General features: G+C 42.8%; 1 protein-coding gene across 5 annotated transcripts in view; it reads right to left on the reverse strand.

Annotated features, from left to right (window-relative positions):
- Positions 1–5,641: 5,641 nt before the first annotated feature.
- LOC130305905 (occludin-like) overlaps positions 5,642–25,069 on the reverse strand; it is a 63,573-nt gene continuing 44,145 nt past the window's right edge. For all 5 annotated transcript variants that reach the window (XM_056552048.1, XM_056552051.1, XM_056552049.1 and 2 more), the window contains 5 exons: positions 18,153–18,307; positions 14,310–14,477; positions 13,208–13,379; positions 13,077–13,118; positions 5,642–7,431 (listed from right to left, as the gene is read on the reverse strand). In XM_056552048.1, coding sequence (XP_056408023.1) covers positions 7,330–7,431; positions 13,077–13,118; positions 13,208–13,379; positions 14,310–14,477; positions 18,153–18,307 — 639 coding nt within the window. In that variant the 3' untranslated portion in view covers positions 5,642–7,329. The remainder of the gene's footprint in view (positions 7,432–13,076; positions 13,119–13,207; positions 13,380–14,309; positions 14,478–18,152; positions 18,308–25,069) is intronic.

Below are 25,069 nucleotides of genomic sequence, written 5' to 3' on the forward strand. Positions count from 1 at the left end.
TACTGGTTTTCACCAGAGCCCGCCGCAAAGCGGGATGGTCTTGCTGCGGCGGTAGTGACCAGGTCGTATCCACTAGCAACGGCTCACCTCTCTGGCTGCTGAAGATAGGCGCGGTACAAGGGAGTAGGCAGAAGCAAGGTCGGACGTAGCAGAAGGTCGGGGCAGGCAGCAAGGATCGTAGTCAGGGGCAACGGCAGAAGGTCTGGAACACAGGCTAGGAACACACAAGGAACGCTTTCACTGGCACAATGGCAACAAGATCCGGCCAGGAAGTGCAAGGGAGGAGGCTAGATATAGTCAGGGACCAGGTGGGAGCCAATTAAGCTAATTGGGCCAGGCACCAATCATTGGTGCACTGGCCCTTTAAGTCTCAGGGAGCTGGCGCGCGCGCGCCCTAGAGAGCGGAGCCGCGCGCGCCAGCACATGACAGCAGGGGACGGGAACGGGTAAGTGACCTGGGGTGCGATTCGCGAGCGGGCGCGTCCCGCTGTGCGAATCGCATCCCCAACGGCCATGACAGAGCAGCGCTCCCGGTCAGCGGGACTGACCGGGGAGCTGCAGGGAGAAAGACGCCGTGAGCGCTCCGGGGAGGAGCGGGGACCCGGAGCGCTAGGCGTAACAGTACCCCCCCCCTTAGGTCTCCCCTTCTCTTTATCGGTTAACTGCCTCCCCTGGGATGAGGACACCGGGAAAGGATGGAGGGATTCCTCAACGGCAGGCAGAACCGCAGGAGTGGGAATGGGGAGAGAGGGCAGAGGGCGAGACCTGGCACGGGGCAGTGTGACACCAGGACGAGGGCCATGAGGGGACACAGAAGCTTGCCTGATGGAACTGGGAGGGGGGGAGGGGCATTTCCTGTGGCAGGCAGAGTCCTTAATGACCTTAGGGGGACCGGATACTGAGGGAACCACAGAGTCACGGCAAGGGTTACTGGGAACCGGTCTTAGACAGTCCTTGGAACAAGAGGGCCCCCAACTCTTGATCTCCCCAGTGGACCAATCCAGGGTTGGGGAATGAAGTTGAAGCCAGGGAAGTCCAAGGAGAATTTCCGAGGTGCAATTGGGGAGGACCAAAAGTTCAATCCTCTCGTGATGAGATCCGATGCTCACTAGAAGGGGCTCCGTGCGGAAGCGTATGGTACAATCCAACCTGGCTCCGTTGACCGCGGAAACGTGGAGTGGCTTGACAAGACGGGTCACCGGAATGCGGAATTTATTCACTAAGGATTCCCGAATAAAATTCCCAGAAGCTCCAGATTCCAGGCAGGCCACGGCTGAGAGGGGAGAGCTGGCTGAAGTGGAAATCCGAACAGGTACCGTGAGACGTGGAGAAGCCGACTTGGCATCAAGAGACGCCACACCCACGAGAGCTGGGTGCGAGCGTGCGTTTCCTAGACGTGGAGGACGGATTGGGCAATCCACCAAAAAATGTTCAGTACTGGCACAGTATAGACAAAGATTCTCTTCCTTACGGCGATTCCTCTCTTCCAGGGTCAGGCGAGACCGATCCACTTGCATGGCCTCCTCGGCGGGAGGCCTAGGCGCAGATTGCAGTGGAGACTGTGGGAGAGGTGTCCAGAGATCTAAGTCTTTTTCCTGGCGGAGCTCTTGATGCCTCTCAGAAAAACGCATGTCAATGCGAGTGGCTAGATGAATGAGTTCATGCAGGTTAGCAGGAGTCTCTCGTGCGGCCAGAACATCTTTAATGTTGCTGGATAGGCCTTTTTTAAAGGTCGCGCAGAGAGCCTCATTATTCCAGGATAGTTCAGAAGCAAGAGTACGGAATTGTATGGCGTACTCGCCAACGGAGGAATTACCCTGGACCAGGTTCAGCAGGGCAGTCTCAGCAGAAGAGGCTCGGGCAGGTTCTTCAAAGACGCTTCGAATTTCCGAGAAGAAGGAGTGTACAGAGGCAGTGACGGGGTCATCGCGGTCCCAGAGCGGTGTGGCCCATGACAGGGCTTTTCCAGACAGAAGGCTGACTACGAAAGCCACCTTAGACCTTTCAGTAGGAAACTGATCCGACATCATCTCCAAGTGCAAGGAACATTGCGAAAGAAAGCCACGGCAAAACTTAGAGTCCCCATTAAATTTGTCCGGCAAGGACAGGCGGAGGCTAGGAGCGGCCACTCGCCGCGGAAGGGGTGCTGGAGCTGGCGGAGGAGATGGTTGTTGCTGCTGTAGCTGCGACTGTACTTGCTGTAGTTGTGACTGGAGTTGCTGTGTCATGGTGGTCAAGTACGACAGCTGGTGATCTTGTTGCGCTATCTGTTGCGACTGCTGGGCGATCTGACGAGCTTGCTGGGCGACCAGCGTAGGGAGGTCAGCGACAACTGGCAGAGGAACTTCAGCGGGATCCATGGCCGGATCTACTGTCACGATGCCGGCTGGCAGGAGGTGGATCCTCTGTGCCAGAGAGGGATAGCGAGGACCGTGCTAGTGGACCGGTTCTAAGACACTACTGGTTTTCACCAGAGCCCGCCGCAAAGCGGGATGGTCTTGCTGCGGCGGTAGTGACCAGGTCGTATCCACTAGCAACGGCTCACCTCTCTGGCTGCTGAAGATAGGCGCGGTACAAGGGAGTAGGCAGAAGCAAGGTCGGACGTAGCAGAAGGTCGGGGCAGGCAGCAAGGATCGTAGTCAGGGGCAACGGCAGAAGGTCTGGAACACAGGCTAGGAACACACAAGGAACGCTTTCACTGGCACAATGGCAACAAGATCCGGCCAGGAAGTGCAAGGGAGGAGGCTAGATATAGTCAGGGACCAGGTGGGAGCCAATTAAGCTAATTGGGCCAGGCACCAATCATTGGTGCACTGGCCCTTTAAGTCTCAGGGAGCTGGCGCGCGCGCGCCCTAGAGAGCGGAGCCGCGCGCGCCAGCACATGACAGCAGGGGACGGGAACGGGTAAGTGACCTGGGGTGCGATTCGCGAGCGGGCGCGTCCCGCTGTGCGAATCGCATCCCCAACGGCCATGACAGAGCAGCGCTCCCGGTCAGCGGGACTGACCGGGGAGCTGCAGGGAGAAAGACGCCGTGAGCGCTCCGGGGAGGAGCGGGGACCCGGAGCGCTAGGCGTAACACAAGTGTTCACGGAATCTAACATGGAGCGGGCGAGTAGTGCTTCCTATATAGAACCGTCCGCAATCACATCATACCATAGATTATAAAACTAGTTTTAAAACATATGAATTCCTTCAGATTGATTCTTACATCCCCAACTGTAACACTTTTTCTTGTTTTAATTGGGGGCACCGCTTACAGTTCCCACAACGGTGATTACCGCATATTGTGGTACTTTTTAGCCAGAAAATCCCTCTTAAAAAAACAGCTGTAGAAAAATAAAAAATAAAACCCTAATAAAGAAACCGGTTTTGCTTTGCTTTAAAATATTGCCCTATGGCTGAGGCTATGAAACAAAGCATCCACAAAAACTGGTATTTAATTCAGAGGGACCCTGTCCTGTCTAAGTGCTTTGATAAAAAAAAACTATGATTACCTTTACAAGAGTAGCCAATATAGGAGACCTCCTTACCTGCAGTAAATACTCACCACAAGGAAATGCAGACTGGCTAAAAAGTATCACAATATGTGGTAATCACCGTTGTGGGAACTGTAAGCGGTGCCCCCAATTAAAACAAGGAAAAAAGTGTTACAGTTGGCGATGTAAGAATCAATCTGAAGGAATTCATATGTTGTAAAACCAGTTTTTTAATCTATGGTATGACGTGATTGCGGACGGTTCTATATAGAAAGTACTACTCGCCCGCTCCATGTTAAATTAACCTGCGCTGATGCTACCGAGGGGTGTGGTCTGACGAAGCGGGCTAGTCCCGTTAAACAGTTGTCACACCTGTGAATGTTCCTGGCGTCCTAGCCGACTGCTCTGCACCGTTGTGTTCACCGTCTTCCCCGAATGTTGGACCTCTAGGCTTTGTAGAAGCTGTTGAAATCTATGCTCAATGCTCAAGGGCAGTGGACCCACTAAACCAGTGTAGCAAGTGCAGTAAACCACACAACCAGTGTAGCCACATAATAGTATCATAGTGGATCTATATAGTAGTTTTAAAGAGTAATACTGTTCAGAGGCAGATTAAGTAGATCATACCCCCTGGGTCTTGCCATGTCATGTATATTCAACACTTCCCTTCTGTCCACAGGGGTAAATGTCCACATACCTGGTAGTCTAGGGCAGAGAATTGGTTAATGTTTGCATCCCTGGCGGTCTAGTCCAGTGAGATGGACCTCTTGAGGTCTTTATTAGTAATTTGGTTATTATTTGCTTGCTATTAATTTGAGTATCCAGTGGTGTAAGCCAGAAAGTGGTCTAGGCCAGATATCCAAACCCTTGGTTGTCTAAGGCAGTGAAAGGATTAATCATTTACACCTAGAGAAGGGACAGTACCTTTTATACTTGAGGTTTTGTGGGTTACCCACAGTGGATTACTCTCCAGGCTACAGAAAAATGGGCACCCAGTATACCCACACAGTTCTCATTAGGATTTTCATGAATGTACATTTTCCTTGAGCTGTGAAGAGTCTATATAATGTGTCGGGAGCTGTACAGCCGATCAGCACAAACAGCTCCAATTGTTTCTTTGTCCACCATCCAAATACAGGTGAAACCTTTATTGCATACCCTGTTTCTGCCCAGAATATTTGCAGGTGCATAGCAGAAGGAAATTTTGTGTCACATCGCTCATTATGTGTCCTTGACACCATTTGCTGTGGTGTCCTAAATGGGAAATCTGGACTGCTACAGACTGGAACTGTATTATCTTTAGCAACAAATCCTGGTTCTGCTTGGGGTGGTCGGGTTCAGGTAGGGAGGACTCTGTGTGAGTGCTTCAGTCCTCCCTTCACTGTGGAGCAACACACTGCCCCAACTGCTGGTGTGATGATCTGGTAAGCCATCGCATATGTCATTCAGTCACCACTAACAGTGATACGAGGGACACTAACAGCTCTTTGCGTGACATCCTGTGGCCATGTGCTTCATACTGGCATTTTTCGGCAGCATGATGCTTGCCCACACCCAGCTTGGATCTCCCATGAATGTCTTTGCCAGTTTGCAACATTTCCATGGTCTGCCCAGTCACCGGATTTTTTTTCTGTTTGAGCATTTATCTAGAGGCACAGCTACTACATTTGAAGGCAAATTTGCCGCCGTATGCCATACGGAACCTGTATGCCACAATGCCCAAACGTATCTTATCTTGTATTAAGGCTACATTTATTATCCTATACAGCGTTTCCAAATAAACGTATCTATTTTGCTATAATATTGCAATCACTTACATATATTATCATTACATTCAAATATATAAAAATGAACTCCTTCTTGGTGTGTTACTGTATGTTTGTTCTTTTTGTCAATGAGTGTAATATTGCTGCATTAGTTTGCCCACATATCTCAATATATCTAAAGTTGTTTTTTAAATTCTAGGTCCTACATTCAACCAGTTCCCTCTTTGTTTTATATAAACACACATACAATAGGCAAACATACAATTTGTGCAAATTACACAAATTTTTTTTTTAATCTGAAATTTTTATTAAACATTTTGCAGTATACAAACAAACAACAGACAATACCATAAACCCCAACCCCCCACCCACACAAAACACCCTCCCCCACCTCCAAGTCCCGTGTCTTTCCCCATATAGGAAACGGAGTAAAACTACAAAATGGAACAATAGTGTGATATCTATCTGTAGGTTGCATAGACATAATACAAAATAGCAGAAAATGGAATCGAATAGAGCAAATTACACAATTTATTCAAAGAAATCTAAAAAGTATAGATACAAAGGACCATGTGTTATTAGTACAGAAGAACAAAAACTGTATGCAGGTTATTGTGAACAAACTAAAATATTGAGGGTTAGCAAGATATTAGACCCTGCCTATTAATGAATAACTAAAAAAAAAGCCTCAAATTAGAAACAAAAATAAATAAAAAGGAGATCACTGGGGCACGATAGTCACAATAGACAATGTAGATATGTACCTGGATAACATTTATAGATTCTACTAAGTGTTCGGCGATATGTTCGATATATTTTCAGTAAGTGCAAGTTTATTGATTATTTATTTATTTACAGTTGACGGAATAATTTTTTCCCCCCAAATATTCTTATATTTTTCTGTATCAAACTTGAAATGGACTGGGTTATTATGGCCATACAAAATATTTAATAAAGGACTTAAAAAAAGCATACTTAGCTGCCCTTATTCCCTGCAGCTGCAATTCTGATGGCGCTGGGCCCCCCACTGCTCCCTGCTTCCTCCGATATGTTGTTCCTGCAGGAAATGCCCACTCAATCATAGGCTAAGACAGGTCATAGCTGTGGCTAGTGACTGGCGGGGCAGGCATTTACTATAAGAAGGACATAACAGAGGAAGCAGTGAGCAGTAGAAACCCAGCGCTGTTGGAATAGTAGTGGAATCGGGACAGGTGAATATGCTTTCTTTTTTATTTTGTAAGCTTCTGGAGTTCATTATAAAACACTTTATATGGATGGAAGACCCCTTTGAGGAATAGGAGCCTTTCATAAAATAAATCATGTTACTGACATGTCAGAAGATCGGTGGGAGTCTGTGTGATGTCATTTACAAAACAGTGAGCCTTCAGAAAGTCCAATGAGCCTGATAAGTAATGTCTTCCTAATAATTTGCATACTAATAATTTGCATAGTTACATAAAAAAGCCATTGCAAGAACTAAAACTATACTTATCAATTGATCTATTTAATAAAGGTGATGGGATCCAATATGGAGTAAGTAACACAATAAAAAATGTTTTTATCCCATACTTCCTAACATTTTAGAACCTCGGAGAGGTACAGAAAGGATACAGCTTGTAAATATATAAGTGCATCAAATTTTGCATAAAAAGTTTTAGTTTTTTTTTTAAATGTATTTACATGTACATAATAAATGAAAAAGTAATAAAAGTGTAAAACATTCATAAGCCAGGGCACTCCTGTAGCAAGAAAAGGAGTTTCAGAAATGGACCATAAGATTTCAGGTTATGAGGAGCCAATTTTTAGCCTTAACATATGGTATTGCAAAATGCATGTTAAAGTACTTTTTTGAGATGGAGGACGATTGTCCTTTGAACTGTTAAATGGGATGAAATCTGCACAGTCTCCTGTTGGTCCACATTTTTTTTGTAAAAATTTCCTTAAAAGCCAAAACCCTTAAAGCTGCAGTAACATTCCACATAGGCATTTCATTTAAATTCAGTTGTCTTCTACGTTTATTATACTAACTGTCAGTGTGGGTTGCCCTCTAGTGGATGTTTTTGATATTGCATCTTTGTTCTTTTTATCAACCTCTTCCTTTGTCATAATCACGCACCATCCTTTTGATATGGAACAGTTTGTTCCTAAGTTGTTTAGTTTCAGTCTTCTTTGTTTGGTAATCAGGAGTCTGAAAAAAAGCAAAAGGAAATAAAATACCAGCCTATAGAACACGTTGGAAGCAAATGCACAAAAACGAAAAATATTAGGGGTGTCGCCGCAAGGTAATATTGCAAGGCAATATAATCATCAGAACATATTAGTAAGGTAAGGAATAGATCCATGCCCTAACAAGATATAACGTCACTCCCACATGATACCGGAGTATATTAGGTAGGGGAAACTAGCCTCAAATATGACACACAGAATAACAGATGCCATGGCCCCAATGATGAAATATAGAGAACCATATAGTACTGATAAATGCACCAATCCAAAGATGGACCATTGTCTTAGGTACCAGATTGACATAGGCAGTGAGGGCTTTTTGTTGGACAAGGACTATTTTAAACACACAATTTTGGAGCACACGTATTGAATAACAGAACAATTACACTGATATCAAATATATATTGTTTTTATGTTTAACTAGTAATTTTTTATTTTTCCACTATGTAGCAGTGTAAAGACTTATTTTTCTGTAGTTGTAGTTTTCATTGATCCCATTTTGGGGTAGGACATTGTGATTTATTTTGCCTTTTGGTAGGCGGAGTGAACAAAAACCAGCTCCTTGCAGCAACTACACAGCACCAGTAGCTTAAAGGGGTACTCCGCCCCTAGACATCTTATCCCCAATCCAAAGGATAGGGGATAAGATGTCAGATCGCCGGGGTCCTGCTGCTGGGGACCCCGGGGATCGCAGCTGCAGCACCCAGCTATCATTACTGCGCAGAGCGAGATCGCTCTGCACGTAATGACGGGCAATACGGGGGCCGGAGCATCGTTACGTCACGGCTCCGCACCTCGTGATGTCACGGCACGCCCCCGTCAATACAAGTCTATGGGAGGGGTCGTGGCGGTCATCACACCCCCTGCCATAGACTTGCATTAAGGGGACGGGCCGTGTCGTCATGAGGGGCGGAGCCATGACATCACGCTGCTCCGGCCCCTGTATCGCCCGTCATTACGCACAGAGCGAACACGCTATCCGCGCAGTAATGATGGCGGGGTGCCGCAGTGGCGATCCCCGGGGTCCCCAGCAGCGGGACCGCGGCGATCTAACATCTTATCCCCTATCCTTTGGATAGGGGATAAGATGCCAGGGGCGGAGTACCCCTTTAAATGTGTGGTGGACATCACCAAGGGGTAAGCATAAAGGGTGAGCAATTTAAAGGCCTGAATACATACTGTTCTATGCCTGTTACATACAAGGGAACATGGCATTACCTTCCTGACCCTAGGAAATCATGTATACATATCATATCAGTTTAGAGTAAATATTCCAATAGAGTTTATATAACAATACAGCAAGAGGTTTCCATTACAGCAAAAATAAAAGAGAGAATGGAGGGGAAAAAAGTTAATTTGCAATTACCAAATGCCCATCTGTATGTTTTTATTTTTTTTTAATTTTTTTTTTACATCTCAGCTCTGACTGTATATATGTATTTCTATCCATTTTTTTGTCTGCATCTGTTTACTAGTGTTGAGCGTGAATATTCACAATTTGATTATTTATCGAGAATTTCGCATATTTGCAAATATGGCGAATATAGCGCTATATATTCGCAATAACGAATATTTGTCATTTTTTTCCCCCACAGGACACATCACAGTGATCTCATCCCTCCTTCCTTCCAGCTTGGGGTCTAAAGAAGGCTCCTATACTATTTACTGTATTAGACTTGAGAGCGAATATTCGCAAATATGAGAAAATGAGAATATATGAATATGCGAATATCTTCATATTCGTGAATATTGTCACTATAATTAGATTGGTGGATAGATAGATAATATAGATAGATAGGTAAATAGTTATCCGCATTCGCATATGTACATGCGAATTCACGCAAAGCGAAAATAACTGCAAATATATCGAATATGTGAATTACACAAATATAGGACGAATATTCATCCATATATTCGCGAAATATCGCAAATTCGAATATGGCATATGCCGCTCATCACTACTGTTTACTAAAGATCACCACAATTTCTATTTTTTCTGTGCCTCCTACAGCTGGGGCTGCACACAGACTGTTGTCGCATAACAGCAATAATTTTGGTTGAGCAACACAACTATAACAGTAACTATTTCTAAACTTTCATGAGATTTGTGTGTGACTTTTTTTCTCCCCATTGTTGTGTGATAATCTCATAGAAAGCTGCAACTTGAGGTATTTCTGTGGCTATCCCGTGGCAGAGCCTAAAGCTTGATACAAAATTGTATTCATGGGCCATGTAATATAATTAACTTGTGTATTACACAGCCAAACTAGAGAGGGACTCTCTGCAATATTCTACAAGAGAACATAGTTGCTTGCAAAGGGTTAACCTGCTACAAGAGAACATAGCTGCTTAGACAGGATTAATCTGCTAGGGAAGGGTATAGCTGCTTTTTTGACCCTCACTTTGGTCAGCATTTTTTTTTTCAAAACCAGGAGTGGGTTAAACACACAGCCAAAAAGTACAAATCTTTCCATTATAGTTTTTCTTGGTCAGTTCCACTTCAGGTTTTAGTAACAATACTGACTATAATGAATCTCAAACAAAGCTAAAAAAAATTCCTTAAAATTAGGTGTGAACTTCAATCTGCAAGATGAGGACTCATCTGCTTGTAAATTGTTAAAAAGTTTAATTCTGTTACTGCTACTTTTAGCCTCTTTCTGCTTCTCCATTTGCTCCATAACACACAGGACACACATCTTATGTTGCTGCTAATATAATAACATCCAGCATAAAGAATGAAAGCAGCACAGATGTCTCCTCACATGACAAAACAAATTCCCAGGAGATACCAGGGAAGTAGCATACAAAAATAAACCGACCCCAGCATGAGGAACCCAAACTAAATACCCCCCTATATTAAAACTTTAATTTCATCAGATCCTTTAAAATCAAAAACTATAAATGCACAATGCTTTTTTTAGGTGACACTGTTCTTCAGCACTTCTTTTCCTGATATGTGTGTTCAGTGATCTATTACTGAATTCTATGCAAGGATTAAAATAGATATACTCTACCATTCCGCATATGTGTGTTCTGTGATCTGTTATAGCTTTCATGCCAGGATTAAAATGAAGATACACTATTCTCCTTGATATATCTTTATTTTGAACATAAATTATGGATTTAGAGAGGCTTTATCACCTCTGGACATCAATGACATTGTTATGCCGAGCGCTCCGGGTCCCTTCCCCTCCCCGGAGCGCTCGCGGCGTTCTTCTGCGTGCAACACCCCGGTAAGACCCGCTGACCGGGAGCGCTGCTCTGCTATCAACGGCGGGGATGCGATCCGCGTGGTGGGATGCGCCCGCCCGCAGGTCGCATCCCAATCCTCTCACCTGCCCCGTCCTCCTGCTGTCCTATCCCAGCACGCGCACGCCGGCTCTCTGAAATTTAAAGGGCCAGTGCACCACTAATTGGTGCCTGGCCCAATCAGTGCTATCACTTCCTACACTATATTATCCCACTTCCCCTTCCTGTCCTCGCCGGATCTTGTTGCCTAGTGCCAGAGAAAGCGTTTCTTGTGTCCCTTTGACTATGTATTCAGACCCTTTGCCGTTGCCCCTGACTACGAACCTTGCCGCCTGCCTTGACCTTCTGCTACGTCTGACCGCGCCTTGCCTTGTCCTTGTGTACCGCACCTGTCTCAGCTGTCAGTGAGGTTGAGTCGCTATTGGGTGGAACGACCAGGGGGTTACCTGCCGCAGCAAGTCCATCCCGCTTTGCGGCGGGCTCTGGTGAATACCAGTAACCTCTTAGATTCCGTTCACCTGGTACGGCCCACGCCATCGCCTCACTGACACAGGGGATCCACTCCTGTGTCCTTCCTGCATACCAGTCCGGATCCTGACAGACATCATATACCTCTTGTCCTTGATAAAGCCCGGGAGGCCCGGGAGGTTAAGTGGGACTTTTAATTAGCAGTCAATACAGCAACATAAGATTAAGGAATGCAGTGATCAGTTTAGGCATAATGATAGCCCTGACATTAGGTGCTGGCTAGCACCCAAAAAATTCCCACAAAGGACCAATGGTGATTCAATACCATACTGCTGAGTGGCTATGTCTTTAATCCAACACAGTCACCTAAAGAAGTATTGTACACTTATAGTTTTTGATTTTAAAGGATCTAATAAAATTTAAATTTTAATATAGGGGGGTATTTAGTTTGGGCTACTCCTGCGGGGGTCACCCCATAACAGACTCTTCCAGCTTAGAACCAGAATGTCTCACAGAGCTGTCAAGGTAGCAACCCTTTGCTGCGTGAAATCCCTTTCTTAAAGGGCCAGAGCTTTATTACAAAATTAGAGAGAAAATGTGTTAATATTCCTAATAACATATATTCGAGAAAGCTTTTATATTTTAGTCTTCTGTTCATGTATTAGGATTCACAGGAGGTGATAGATCCTCTCAAAGTCTATCATTGATGTTCAAAATTAAGCTATACCAAGGAGAATAGAGTATCTTCATTTTAATCCTGGCATGAAATCTGTAACAGATCACAGAACACACAAGTAAGGAATGGAAGAGTACATGGTGGGCCATTTATATGGATACACCTTAATAAAATGGGAATGGTTGGTGATATTAACTTCCTGTTTGTGGCACATTAGTACATGTGAGGGGGAAACTTTTCAAGATGGGTGGTGACCATGGCAGCCATTTTGAAGTAGGCCATTTTGAATCCAACTTTAGTTTTTTCAATAGGAAGAGGGTCATGTGACACATCAAACTTATTGGGAATTTCACAAGAAAAACAATGATTTGCTTGGTTTTAACGTAACTTTATTCCTTCATTAGTTATTTACAAGTTTCTGACCACTTATAATATGTGTTCAATGTGCTGCCCATTGTGTTGGATTGTCAATGCAACCCTCTTCTCCCACTCTTCCCACACTGATAGCAAGAAATGCTAGCACAGGCTTCCAGTATCCGTAGTTTCAGTTGCTGCACATCTCGTATCTTCACAGCATAGACAATTGCCTTCAGATGACCCCAAAGATAAAAGTCTAAGGGGGTCAGATCGGGAGACCTTGGGGGCCACTCAATTGGCCCACAACAACCAATCCACTTTCCAGGAAACTGTTCATCTAGGAATGCTTGGACCTCGCACGTTCCCTGAGTTTTTCCAGCAATATGGTGAACCACCACATTATGGGTATCGAGGTGCGAGCATTCCTAGAAACTTGTAAATAACTCATGAAAGAATAAAGTTACATTAAAACCAAGCACATCATTGTTTTTCTTGTGAAATTCCCAATAAGTTTGATGTGTCACATGACCCTCTTCCTATTGAAAAAACAAAAGTTAGATTTAAAATGGCCGACTTCAAAATGACCGCCATGGTCACCACCCATCTTGAAAAGTTTCACCCCTCACATATACTAATGTGCCACAAACAGGAAGTTAATATCACCAACCATTCCCATTTTATTAAGGTATATCCATAGAAATGGCCCACCCTGTATATCTATTTCAAGCCTTGCATAGAAGTCAGTAATAGATCACTGAACACACATATCAGGAATGAAACTGCTGAAAGAAAAGTGAAATATAAAGTAAGATACACCAGGACAGTACGGTGACATGTACAGATGTAGGTACACTTACTCCTTTAATATCCTTCAGTCTGTTGTATTCTTCTGCCACTCCCTGCAATCATAAAATGAGGCAAGAGATAAGTTTTTTTGGCTGTTGCTGAGAAGAGGGGGTTAGGGTTAAATATAGATACTGTCCAGTACCTGGTACTGGGTGGTGCCATCGGTCAGTCCATCCAGTTGCTTGTTCAGTTGCTGGAGCTGGGTGTTGATATCATCCATTTCTGCACACATTTTCTTGTATCGTTTCAGGTCAGAATCAAACTCTCGCTTATAATCCTGGCGTTGGGAGTCTGAAGTGATTGGTGGGTACAAGCTTAAGAATGAAAATAAATTACATTCAGTTTCTAATACTCATTCATTGACTTCTTAGACATTAACTTATCAATATCAGTACAGTGTAAAATCTAGAGGCTCTGCAACCTACACAAATCTGTTAGAGCCCAACGCCCTTCTTACAGCTGATATCTACCCTTGTTTTTTTTTTATCTCAGTCAGATTGAGATGTAGGACATTGTGAGGCCTAGTCAACAGTGTAAGCTCTTTATCATTTCCCGTAACAATTCTAGCAGTGGGCAGGATGCAATGTGTTTCAAAGTAACACAAAAAATTCATATGATTTCCCAGAAGAACATTGCCCAGAACATCACACTGCCCCCGCCAGCTTATCCTTTTCCCATACTGCATTGTGGTACCATCTCTTCCCTAAAAAAACAATGCACACACAGACCTGGCTGATCACTTGATGTAAAAGAGTGCAATATTTATCACATCAGGCCACGTTTTCTCTTATGTCCATTACAGGCAATTTTGGCAGTGGGCAGGATTTTGCATGGGTAATCTAAACAGGCGAGTTTTATATACAATAGGCCGTAATGCCCTGTATATTCTGGCACCTTTCTATCATAGCCAGTATGAACATATTCAGCAATTCATGCTGTTATGTGGTTCTGGTCGTAACTACTCACATACATCATGCCTTGGCACCTGTTGTGGGTTCTCCCTACTTGGACCACTTGCTAGGTGCTAACCAGTGCATACCGTTAACACCTCACAAGGCTTGCTGTTACCTAGTTATCAAAACTTCACAATTTGAACTATGTTAAATGTTGCACAGTGGCACTTGTGAACTTCCTGAATACACCTTTATATCCATATGTGCAATTTCCAAATCACAGGCTGCAGAGAGAACATCTTGGTGTACCTTGTTTTCTTTGCTTCTTTCATGGAATCCTTATGTACATACCTGTCCCAATCCTCCAGATCTTCTTCATCTCCAGATTCAACTGCCGTAGTGTAATCTGTTTCATACTGAGATTCATCCAGCTCTGGGTTTTTTCTCCATCGTCGCCCCCTGCGTAGTGGAGGCCGTCGCCTGCTCTGCTCCGGGGTCTCTCTAACTGATTCAGGTGGGCTGTTACATAGAATCATAATAATTTATTGGTATGATAACTAAATATAGAAAACTTTTCAGCACTTCGACTTCAGCACTACCATGTACCATTTTTTATTCCCATCAGGAAAGTAGATGAATGACATGCTCTTTGTGTGTAAATGTCATTTATTTGCTGGGTAATCAACAGTCTCTGATGTTTTTCTGTATTTAAATAGACAGATTTAAGTCCATGCTTAAAGTGTTCCTGTCGTTAAACAAAACTTTTGACATGTCAGAGACATGTAAAAATTTGGATCGGTCAGGGTCAGGGTCAGGGTTTAGACACATATTGATAACTAGAACTCCCCAGGAGAAACGCATGGCTTTGTGCTTCACTCTTCAAATCAAAGTGATCTCTGCCTACTTGCAGGAGACGTGCTCCATAGACTTACAGTAATGGAGCACATCTCATGCAACTGAATGAAGATTACTGCTGGTCCAAGAGCAAAGTGCACAGCCAAGCCCAAATTCCCACTCGTTCTAAAGATCTGTGGGGTCTGATCACTTAGACCCAACCAATGAAAACTTTTGACATTTATCTGTGACATGTCAAAAACTTTGATAATTGACAGGGACACTTTATGACAGTAGTGGAGTGGCTTGATGTTAACAAAAAATTACCCACCCTGTATTTGTTAAGTCTCAATATCACCAGTGAATTGGTACAGTCATGGAGTATTTTTAAAGCGCCAATGATCAGTTAATCTGTAGCTGGCACCCCACTGTCACAGTTGGAACCAAGGAAACCATATAAAGTTCCTGTACCAATGTATTTGGTGGTATGTCCTTCGGAGTAACCTTCCATGATAACACAATAGGGTTTCAGTCATGTCATTGCAGTGACATCACTGATGTATTTTTGTGAGGTAAACTCCCATGACATCATAAGTGACTTCCAGCCAGATATACTACAGTACTAGATCACAAGTGGGTTTCCACTAGGTAGGCTGCTGTGACACAACAAATGGATTTCAGTTTGTTAGCTGCTGTGGCGTCTCAACTGTTTCAAGTCAGCCATTAAGATATTTTAGTCAAGACAGTCATTGTGATATCCCAAAGGGTTTTAGTCATTGAGTGACATCACTGCTAGTTTTAGTGATACAAATGCTATGGCTTCATAAGGGTGTATTTAGCTAAGCAAAAATAAATTAAGAAGCCCACATACTATTCTTGGTATCCTCTGCCATCTGTCCATGGTGTCTGACCCTATGTCATTAGTTATATATCACATCTTCAATAAATAACTATTTTAATGCTCTCAGTTAAAAATGAATTACCATCTTCATGCAACCTCTCAGGCTTATAACATATGTATATTGGCTCCATGGTGGAAAATTTGACACAATGAAATTATTTATTTTCCTACAAACCCCCTTACATATAAGTCATGGTGTTAGGGAGGGGAGTATGGAGTAAGTGCCGGTTCTGTTATAGATCTAACACCTGCTGGCAATAATTTGGACAAAGACTATGGAATTTAGGCAGTTAGAGGGTGGGAGCAGTCTCCTTGCAATAGGGTGCACAGTTTTTAACATCAGAGCCAGAGACCTAGTAAAGCATAAGATTGCCAACGTAGTACTCCTATTACATCCCGCCAAAAGTATTGCAGTATATTGCACAAGCAATCCCTAGTGAGACTTAAAAAACTATAAAAAAAATGTTTTCCCATTAATCATAGGAAAAAAATAAACCATAAAAGAAAACATATTTGCCACTGAGAAATCCATAAAAAAAAAGTCTGGCCAATCATGGCTGTTGGAACACAATGGTGAAAAATGTATAATGCTCATAGAACAAAAATGGTTGTGTGTTGGGCACCATGGAGGAGACCAAAACCTGTGTAGATGAAGAGTGGTGCAGTTGCCCATAGCAACCAATCAAATAGCTTCTTTCATTTTTCAGAGATCTTTTTAAAAATAAAAGAAGGAATTTCATTGGCTGCTATGGGAAATTGCACCACTCTTCATCTACACAGGTTTGATAAATCTCCTCCTATGACTTTATACATGAAACTTTTTACCTTCCATTTAGCGACTGAGACAGTGACAGTCTGGGTAAGATAGAGGTTTCTAAAGTCTGTGAATAGTTGGAATACATATAAGCATATTTCTTTATATACTCGTATGGCTAAAATATATGGCAAGTAAAAATTTGCAATAAAATTGTGTGATCCCTAAGTTTCCACTTGTTTTTTTCTGGCAGTTTTTGGAGATCTGCCACTGCAGTTTTTGAGCCAAAGTCAGAAATGTATTCAAAAAAAATAGGACATATAAAGGAAGGACTTACACTTCTCCTCCCTTGTGGATCCACTTCTGACTTTGGCTCAAAAACTGCTGTGGCAGATATCCAAAAACTAACAGAAAAAAAACCAAGTGGAAACTTAGCCTAATAAATGCTGCATTTATGACTATGTATACCTTTTCAAAACTGTTGAGGTAGATGTAAAAGAATCTTAAACATAATAAACTTGGTGCTCACAATTAGTGTTGCTCGCGAATATTCGCAATTCGAATATTATTTGCGAATATCGCATATTCGCGAATTCGCGAATTTCGCGAATATAGCGCTATATATTCGTAATTACGAATATTCTTTTTTTTTTTTTTTTTTTTTCTTCACAGTACACATCACAGTGATCATCCCTCTCTGCTTCCAGCTTGTGTGGTGTAAAGAAGGCTGTAATACTACTGTGTGAGACTGACGTGCGAAATTTCGCATATACGAAAATTCGCATATGCGAAAATTAGCATATACTAATTTTCGCATATGCGAATTTACGCGCGTGTTAATTTTGAGTATGCCAATATTCACATATGTTAATTTTCGCATACGCGAATATTCGCATATGCGAAAACAAAGACGAGAATATAACGAATATGCGAATATTCGCGAATATATGACGAATATTCGTCCATATATTCGCGAATATTCGCGAATTCGAATATGGCCTATGCCGCTCAACACTACTCACAATGTGCAAGTTATATTTGCTCTGTTTTTGTGGTGGAATTCTGGCATGGTTTGCTTAGTGTGTTTACTGTTAGGCTATGTTCACACTTTCAGAATTTCCACACGTCTCTGTGCGGACATTCCACAGACTGCAGGCGCCGGCATAACATGCCGGCTCTAGGACCGCACAGGAATGTGCCATCTCATTGACGGCAATGCCTTTTTTTTTGCGGATTCTACTGAAAGAATGGACAGGTTTATTCTTTCTGCAGACACGGAAATTTTGCTGTGTGCACAGCGCAGTAGAATGCCATTGAATACGCATGGAAAATTCGGACGTGTGAACATGGCCTTAAGGTATGTTCACCCGGCGGAGTGTCAATGCAGAATTCTGCTGGAACATTCAATTGGATTCTGCTGCACTTTTCACATGGTGAAATTTCTTTCTGCGGACATTGGAATCAGGATTTCCACAACAAAAACATCTGCTGCGGAAATCCCGATTCCGATGTCCGCAAAAATAATAAAATGATCTATTCTTTATGTGGGTTTCGCTGGGAAATGCATTGCCATCTACAAGATGGCGCATTTCAGACATATCAGGTCCATGTGCAATATGAAACTGATTGGCTACATTTAAAGACCATTTTGAAAGCTACGGTATGTACAGTACCACAATCCATGCCTTCCATGTTTTATACACACCTGCTGGTAAGGGGACTATTCACTCTTTGTTCATATTCTTCTCTGGTTGGTTTGTACATGCTGTTATTACTTAGTGCCTTCACAGGACTTTGTGATTTTTCTGAGTAAATAATGGTAGCAGTTTCATCAGGAGGACCACCTGGAACACTTTTTACCTGTAAAATGGTATAATCCAAAAAAAAGATATCAATACTTAAGGCATACCAAAATTTAAGGCGATCATGTCAGGTAGTTTTGCTGTTATAACTGAGAACAGGAGATTATAGAGGGAGTAGAGCTGAGCTCGGCAATATAAAGGTTTATATGGTTTAGAGTAGGATTTTGAAATACAAAGTAAAACCTGACAGGACTCCTTGGTGAGACATTGAGAGTCCAGTTTCCTCCCCCCACACAGTGACTGACAGCTTTCCCTATATCTGTGCGTGTGTATAGATATCAGCACTAAAGCAGTGCTGAAAATTTTGAAAAATAATCCAAATGACACATAAAATGTGTATACAACAGAAAGTTCTTTGTTTCTTCTTAACCCCTAGAGCACAGGCAACATACATGTACGTTGCTGTGTCTTAATACTTAGCGCACAGCAACGTTCATGTACGATGCAGCGGGTTTACTGGCTATAAAGCAAGCACTGGGGACTCGCTGGTAATGGCAGAAATCAGAGATCATGCTGATGTCTGCCGCAATCCCTTTAGATACTATGATCACGGCATCTAAAGGCTTTGGGACAGGTATATCGATATCGATCTTTCTGCTCAGCCAAACACTAACTGAGGTGGATCACTGAAACAGACACTTCATGTCTGTCAGGAGGAAATACAGAAAGTGGTGAGTAATGGGTATGGCACACTTGGAGGGGGATAGGAGTCACCTGTTGCTACTCTGAACACTGGGTGGTTGTAGTCACTAAGGTTACTGCTCCGACTATAGTCTTGTCTCTCTAAGGTTTATTACATTATAAATGTAATTTTTTGTGTTTCAATATATTGCATTTATACACCGAGACAAATAAAGTGTAAGGGATTAAAGGGGTACTCCGGTGGAAAATTTTTTTTTTAAATCAAATGGTGCCATAAAGTTTAACAGATTTGTAAATTACTTCTTTAAAATCTTAATCCTTCAAGTACTTATTAGCTGCTGAATACTACAGAGGAGATTCTTCTCTTTTTGGAACACAGTGCTCTCTGCTGACATCACAAGCACAGTGCTCTCTGCTGACATCTCTGTCCATTTTAGGAACTGTCCAGAGCAGCATATGTTTGCTATGGGGATTTTCTCCTACTCTGGACAGTTCCTAAAATGGACAGAGATTTAAGCAGAGAGCACTGTGCTCATGATGTCAGCAGAGAGCTCTTTGTTCCAAAAAGAAAATAATTTCTTCTGTAGTATTCAGCAGTTAATAAATACTGGAAGGATTAAGATTTTTAATAGAAGTAATTTACAAATCTGTTTAACTTTCTGGCACCTGTTGATTTAAAAAAAAAAATGTTTTCCACCGGAGTACCCCTTTAACATTTACTATCCAGAAGTCTATTATTACTGTAATAGTTTTGGTAATTTGTCACATCTCCAAATTCTTCAGCTAGTTAAAGGTTACTCCAGTGAAAAACATTATTTTTTAAATCGTCTGGTACCAGAAAGTTAAAGAGATTTATAAATTACTTCTATTAAAAAATCTTAATCCTTCCAGTACATATCAGCTGCTGTATGCTCCAGAGAAAGTTCTTTTCTTTTTTAATTTCTTTTCTGTTTGACCACAGTGCTCTCTGCTAATACCTCTGTCCATATCAGGAACTGTGCAGAGCAGGAGAGGTTTGCTATAGGGATTTGCACCTACTCAGGACAGTTCCTGACATGGACAGAGGTGTAAGCAGAGAGCACTGTGGTCAGACAGAAAATAAATGCAAAAAGAAAAGAACTTCCTGTGGAGTATACAGCAGCTGATAAGTACTGGAAGGATTACGGATTTTTAAATAGAAGTGATTTACAAATCTGTTTAACTTTCTGGCACCAGTTGATTTAAAAAAAAAAAAAAGTTTTCCACCGGAGTACCACTTTAAGGCTATATTCTGTCATGGCTCCAATCCAATCCCAGGGATAGGTGGATGAGCCAAAAAGGCACATGTTAAATTTAGTCTAGCCCTGGCCAGAGAAGAGAGAACACCTGTCCTGCAGCTCTCTTACCTTCAAAGGTAGTCTGCCTACGGGTATGTTCACACTGCGTAGTTGTAGCTAAATCTCTGCTCGCAGAATTCAGTGAGCGGAGATTCAGCCTGGCAGCCGGCGGCGGCGGTAGGACTGCGCGGCACTGCGCCGTCACCATTGACGGCTATGCAGTGCTAGCGGAAACATGTTCTTTCTTTGCGTGGAACATTTTCAGCGGCGGAATTGTGCGCCGCTTAAATTATGCAGTGTGAACAGGTCTCGCGGAAAACCCATTCACACAGATGTTAACGTTCACTGTGCGTAATTTTACTCGTGGAATTCCGCTCACGGAATTCTGCTGGGATTCCGCAGTGTGAACATACCCTACATCTTCAACTTTCCAAGCAAAGGGCATTAAAGCTTAGCCTGCTTAGTGTGTCCCATTACAGAGGCAGTACAACAGATAGCATTCAGGAGAAACGCATATTCTAAAGGTCCTGATTGCAAATTAAGACTATGTGCAACTATTCCTCCAGACCTGGCCTAGGCGGCAACAGACTCACATTTTAGGATTATGGATGCACTTAGGAAAGCTGTGTCTCAGATAACCCAAGGAAACATTAGTGAGGCAAGGAATCCTTGCACAGATCACCACAGTACACACCTGTGAAGGCCTCTGATAGCTTGCTAAGATAAATTGGACATTTAGTAAGTAACAGCCTCAAGCCAAACCTTAAAGGGGTTATCCAGGAAAAAACTTTTGGCTCCAGAAAGTTAAACAGATTTGTAAATTACTTCTATTAAAAAATCTTAATTCTTTCAATACTTATGAGCTTCTGAAGTTGAGTTGTTCTTTTCTGTCTAAGTGCTCTCTGATGACACGTGTCTCGGGAACCACCCAGTTTAGCAGCAAATCCCCATAGCAAACCTCTCATGGTAGACTTAGCCTCTAAGTCTGACACGCACCACAAGTGAGAAAAAAGTCTTAATCTCTGTAGAACTACTAGTCTCAGAACAACCAATTCTTAAAGGAAAACTGATGGTGGATCAATCTCACTAACCTGAATATATAGATGGTTAGAGTCACCGCCCCTTGGGTCCCATTTGTACCGCCCTACTCATCAATATTCATCTCCTTCATCTGCTTGATGAACGGGGCAGCATGAACAGGATACAATGCAGTTAAGAGTTAATTTGCATATTACAAGATTGTTCTCTATCTGGGGAATGGCTGAACGGATTGGGGTAATGAATACATAATTTTACTCAGGATCACCCACACAAACCACCTGTACATTTAGGTTAGGTTAGTGGAGTTTATCCACCTGTCAGTTTCCCTTTAAACCTAAAAATTACTTCTGGACTGGACTATTTTTACCAATTTCTCCTAAACTTCAAAGTGTATCTCAGGTACTGTGTTGGAACTATATAAGTAGTAAAGTACAAGTTTTTTTCTTTAAACCCTGGCTTTATATCCCGGGCCCCCTTTTATATAAATTGAGGGCTTCATTATTCCATTCTACATGCTATACTGTTTACATTCCATGTCATTTGACAAGTGAAATGTTACAGTATCTGTTTGCTTTATAGCAAGTAGAAGGTTATTTACCCCCCCCCCCCCACCCTGATACAAGGTGTGAGTTTTGTGTGCTATTGCTGGCTTCTATTAGAGAAGGCGTTAATGAGTCACTAGACAGAAACTGGTACTATCAATGAGTAAATATGCATTTAGAAAAGAACTGGCAGTAATGTACTGCTCATAGCACCTGCCATTGTGCTTCACACCTGTAGAAAGTAACCTAATTTAGCTACTGCATAATCGTGGTAAAATAGCGCAATTAGTGCATTGATTTATGAAAATAATAGTGGCAAAGACCTGATAAAAACAGGGTAAAACTGCATCATGTGAATGCAGTGTTACTGGTTCAGCAGCAAACTCATAAAGCACGCAGTCTAACACTAAAGAAAATACTGTGGATTTTTTTGATCAGAACCTCACATTCCCCTGTATCTCTTCCCTAGGACAAAACAAGATTATGAGTCTTGGATGGGACAGGAGGTGGATTACATAACACAGGAGATAACTATGCAGCAGTCACTGATCACTCGTGGGCCAATAGTGAAGACAATTAAAGGAAATCTGTTGTGGCAATGGGTGTGATGAGGGCAGATGTTGTTACCCTAGGGGCAGATGGAATTAATCCCTTGTATTCATGATGCCAGGGAGTGGTTTATACTCGATACCACCCGAAGGTATACTGCTAGATCCTGGGCTAGACACAGGGGCAATAATGACTCCAACACCAAGTTACGGATAGCGGTAACTTTACTGAGGGTAGACAGATGGTAAAGTCTATGTAGTTCAGCTAGGGCCCACGGAGGTGCCCAGTGATTTAGAGACCTTAAGGGCTTACTGGGACTTGTAGTAGGACTGGAAAATTTGATGCAGGCCATGCTGACTTGACAGTTACTAACAGGGACTGACTTGACTTGACTGACGATTGACAAAGCTATGACTGTAGCTTACTTACAATTGACTGTGACTTCAGACTTGACTTAAGGCCTCCAATGACTCTGGACACACACACTAGGACTCGACTTGACTGGGCCTCAGCTTAGCAGAACGAGCAGAGCTCAGAAAGATTGAGCTAGCTCCTCCCAGGGCTTATATGGGGGAGACTAGCAGGGAGCCCATAGGTCCCCCTGGGATCACCTGGTCACTGGTACCTCCCGGGTAACAATCACACGTTACATTTCTTAAAGCAACAACAAATAATATATTATAATACATAGCAAAACATATATACAGGGGGGAAACAAGCACAAGGGGCCCAGGGGACACTGAAGGGAGGCTGCCGGACAGGGCAGCAAGGGTACGGGGTAACACCTCACGTACTGGGCCACCACACTGTCATCAGTATCACCTGCACTAACCTGTTACACAGTCTTGTAGTGTGGGTGATAGTGATCAAAATGATACTTACGGCGTCCCGAACTGTCGCTCCTTTCTGCCGTAATCCATATTTTTCGTTGCATACTAATTTGTTGCTTGGGACATCGGTGGAACTACGAACCCTGCTCCAGGCACTGTGACGTCATCTTCGCCAGAAGCTGAACTCAGCCAAACGACGCTTCCGGGTGTACCCAGGAAGCGGCTCATGTGCAGTACAGGCTGAGTGGGCAGGGAGGGGGATTATGAATATGGATGAGCCACGTCACCATGCCCGAAGCAGGGTTACTAGCTCTGCCCATGCCCCAAGCAACTAATTTGCATATACTTAAAGAGATGGATTATGGCAGAACAGAGAGATATCCGTAAGTATAATTTTGATCAGTATCATCCACACTACAAGCCTGTATGACAAGTTAGTGCCGGTGATACTGATGACATATTTCCTTTAAGGCAATAAATGTCAAGTGTTGACCACAAGTAGGGAGTTGCCTATATTTAGGTTAGTTACACTGAAGGAAAAAGACATTTGTGCTCCTGTTGAGTTTGTTCGTTTGCCCTATAACAAAAAAAATAAAAAAATGCAGTCTATAATTTTAAAGGTGGAATTATTTTTACAGTGAAAGACAGAATAACAACAACAACAAGGAAATCCAGAAAATGCATTTCAAATAATACAAATTGATTTGTACTTTATTTAGTGAAATAAGTATTTGATCCCCTATCAATCAGTAAGATTTCTGGCTCCCTGGTGTCTTTTATACAGGTAACAAGCTGAGATCAGGAGCATAAGATTTCTGGCTCCCTGGTGTCTTTTATATAGGTAACAAGCTGAGATCAGGAGCATTCTCTTAAAGGGAGTGCTCCTTATCTCTGCTGTTACCTGTATAAAAGACAGCTGTGCACAAAAGCAATCAATCACATTCCAAACTCTCCACCATGACCAAGACCAAAGAGCTGCCCAAGGATGTCAGGGACGAGACTGTAGACCTACACAAGGCTGGAATGGGCTACAAGACGAAGTTTACAACAGTTGGTGCGATTATTCGCAAATGGAAGAAACACAGAATAACTCTACGCTATGAAGAAGTGAAATCCTGCAACATATGCTCCTAACCCTTTAGGGACTTCCCGCACCAGGACATACATTTACGTCCTGTGTATGACCGCGAGCATCGGAACGGTGCTTGCGTCATACACGGCAGCCGGGGACCCGCCCGTAATGGCCGACATCCGCGATCGTGCGGATGTCCGCCATTAACCTCTCAGATGCCGCGATCAATACAGATCACGGCATCTGCGGCAGTGCGGCACTTTGAATGGATGATCGGATCGCCCGCAGCGCTGCCGCGGCGATCCGATCATCCAGCATGGCGGCCGGAGGTCCCCTCACCTAGCTCCGGCCGTCTCCCGGGGTCTTCTGCTCTGGTCTGCGATCGAGCAGACCAGAGCAGAAGATGACTGATAATACTGAGCAGTGCTGTGTCCTATGCATAGCACTGCACAGTATTAGCAATCAAATGATTGCTATGAATAGTCCCCTATGGGGACATAAAAAGTGTAAAAAAAAAGTTGAAAAATGTAAAAATAAAAAGTTAAAAAAAGTGAAAAATCCCCTCCCCCAATAAAAATAAAAATTTTCAATTTTCCCATTTTACCCCCAAAAAGCATAAAACATTTTTTTTAATAAACATATTTGGTATCACCACGTGTGTAAATGTCCAAACTATCAAAATATAATGTTAATGATCCCATACGGTGAATGGCGTAAACGTAAACAATAAAAAAAGTTATAAAAAATATCTAAAAGTTTTATATAAGC

Source organism: Hyla sarda, chromosome 1 (assembly GCF_029499605.1).
Source record: "Hyla sarda isolate aHylSar1 chromosome 1, aHylSar1.hap1, whole genome shotgun sequence".
Taxonomy (NCBI): domain Eukaryota; kingdom Metazoa; phylum Chordata; class Amphibia; order Anura; family Hylidae; genus Hyla; species Hyla sarda.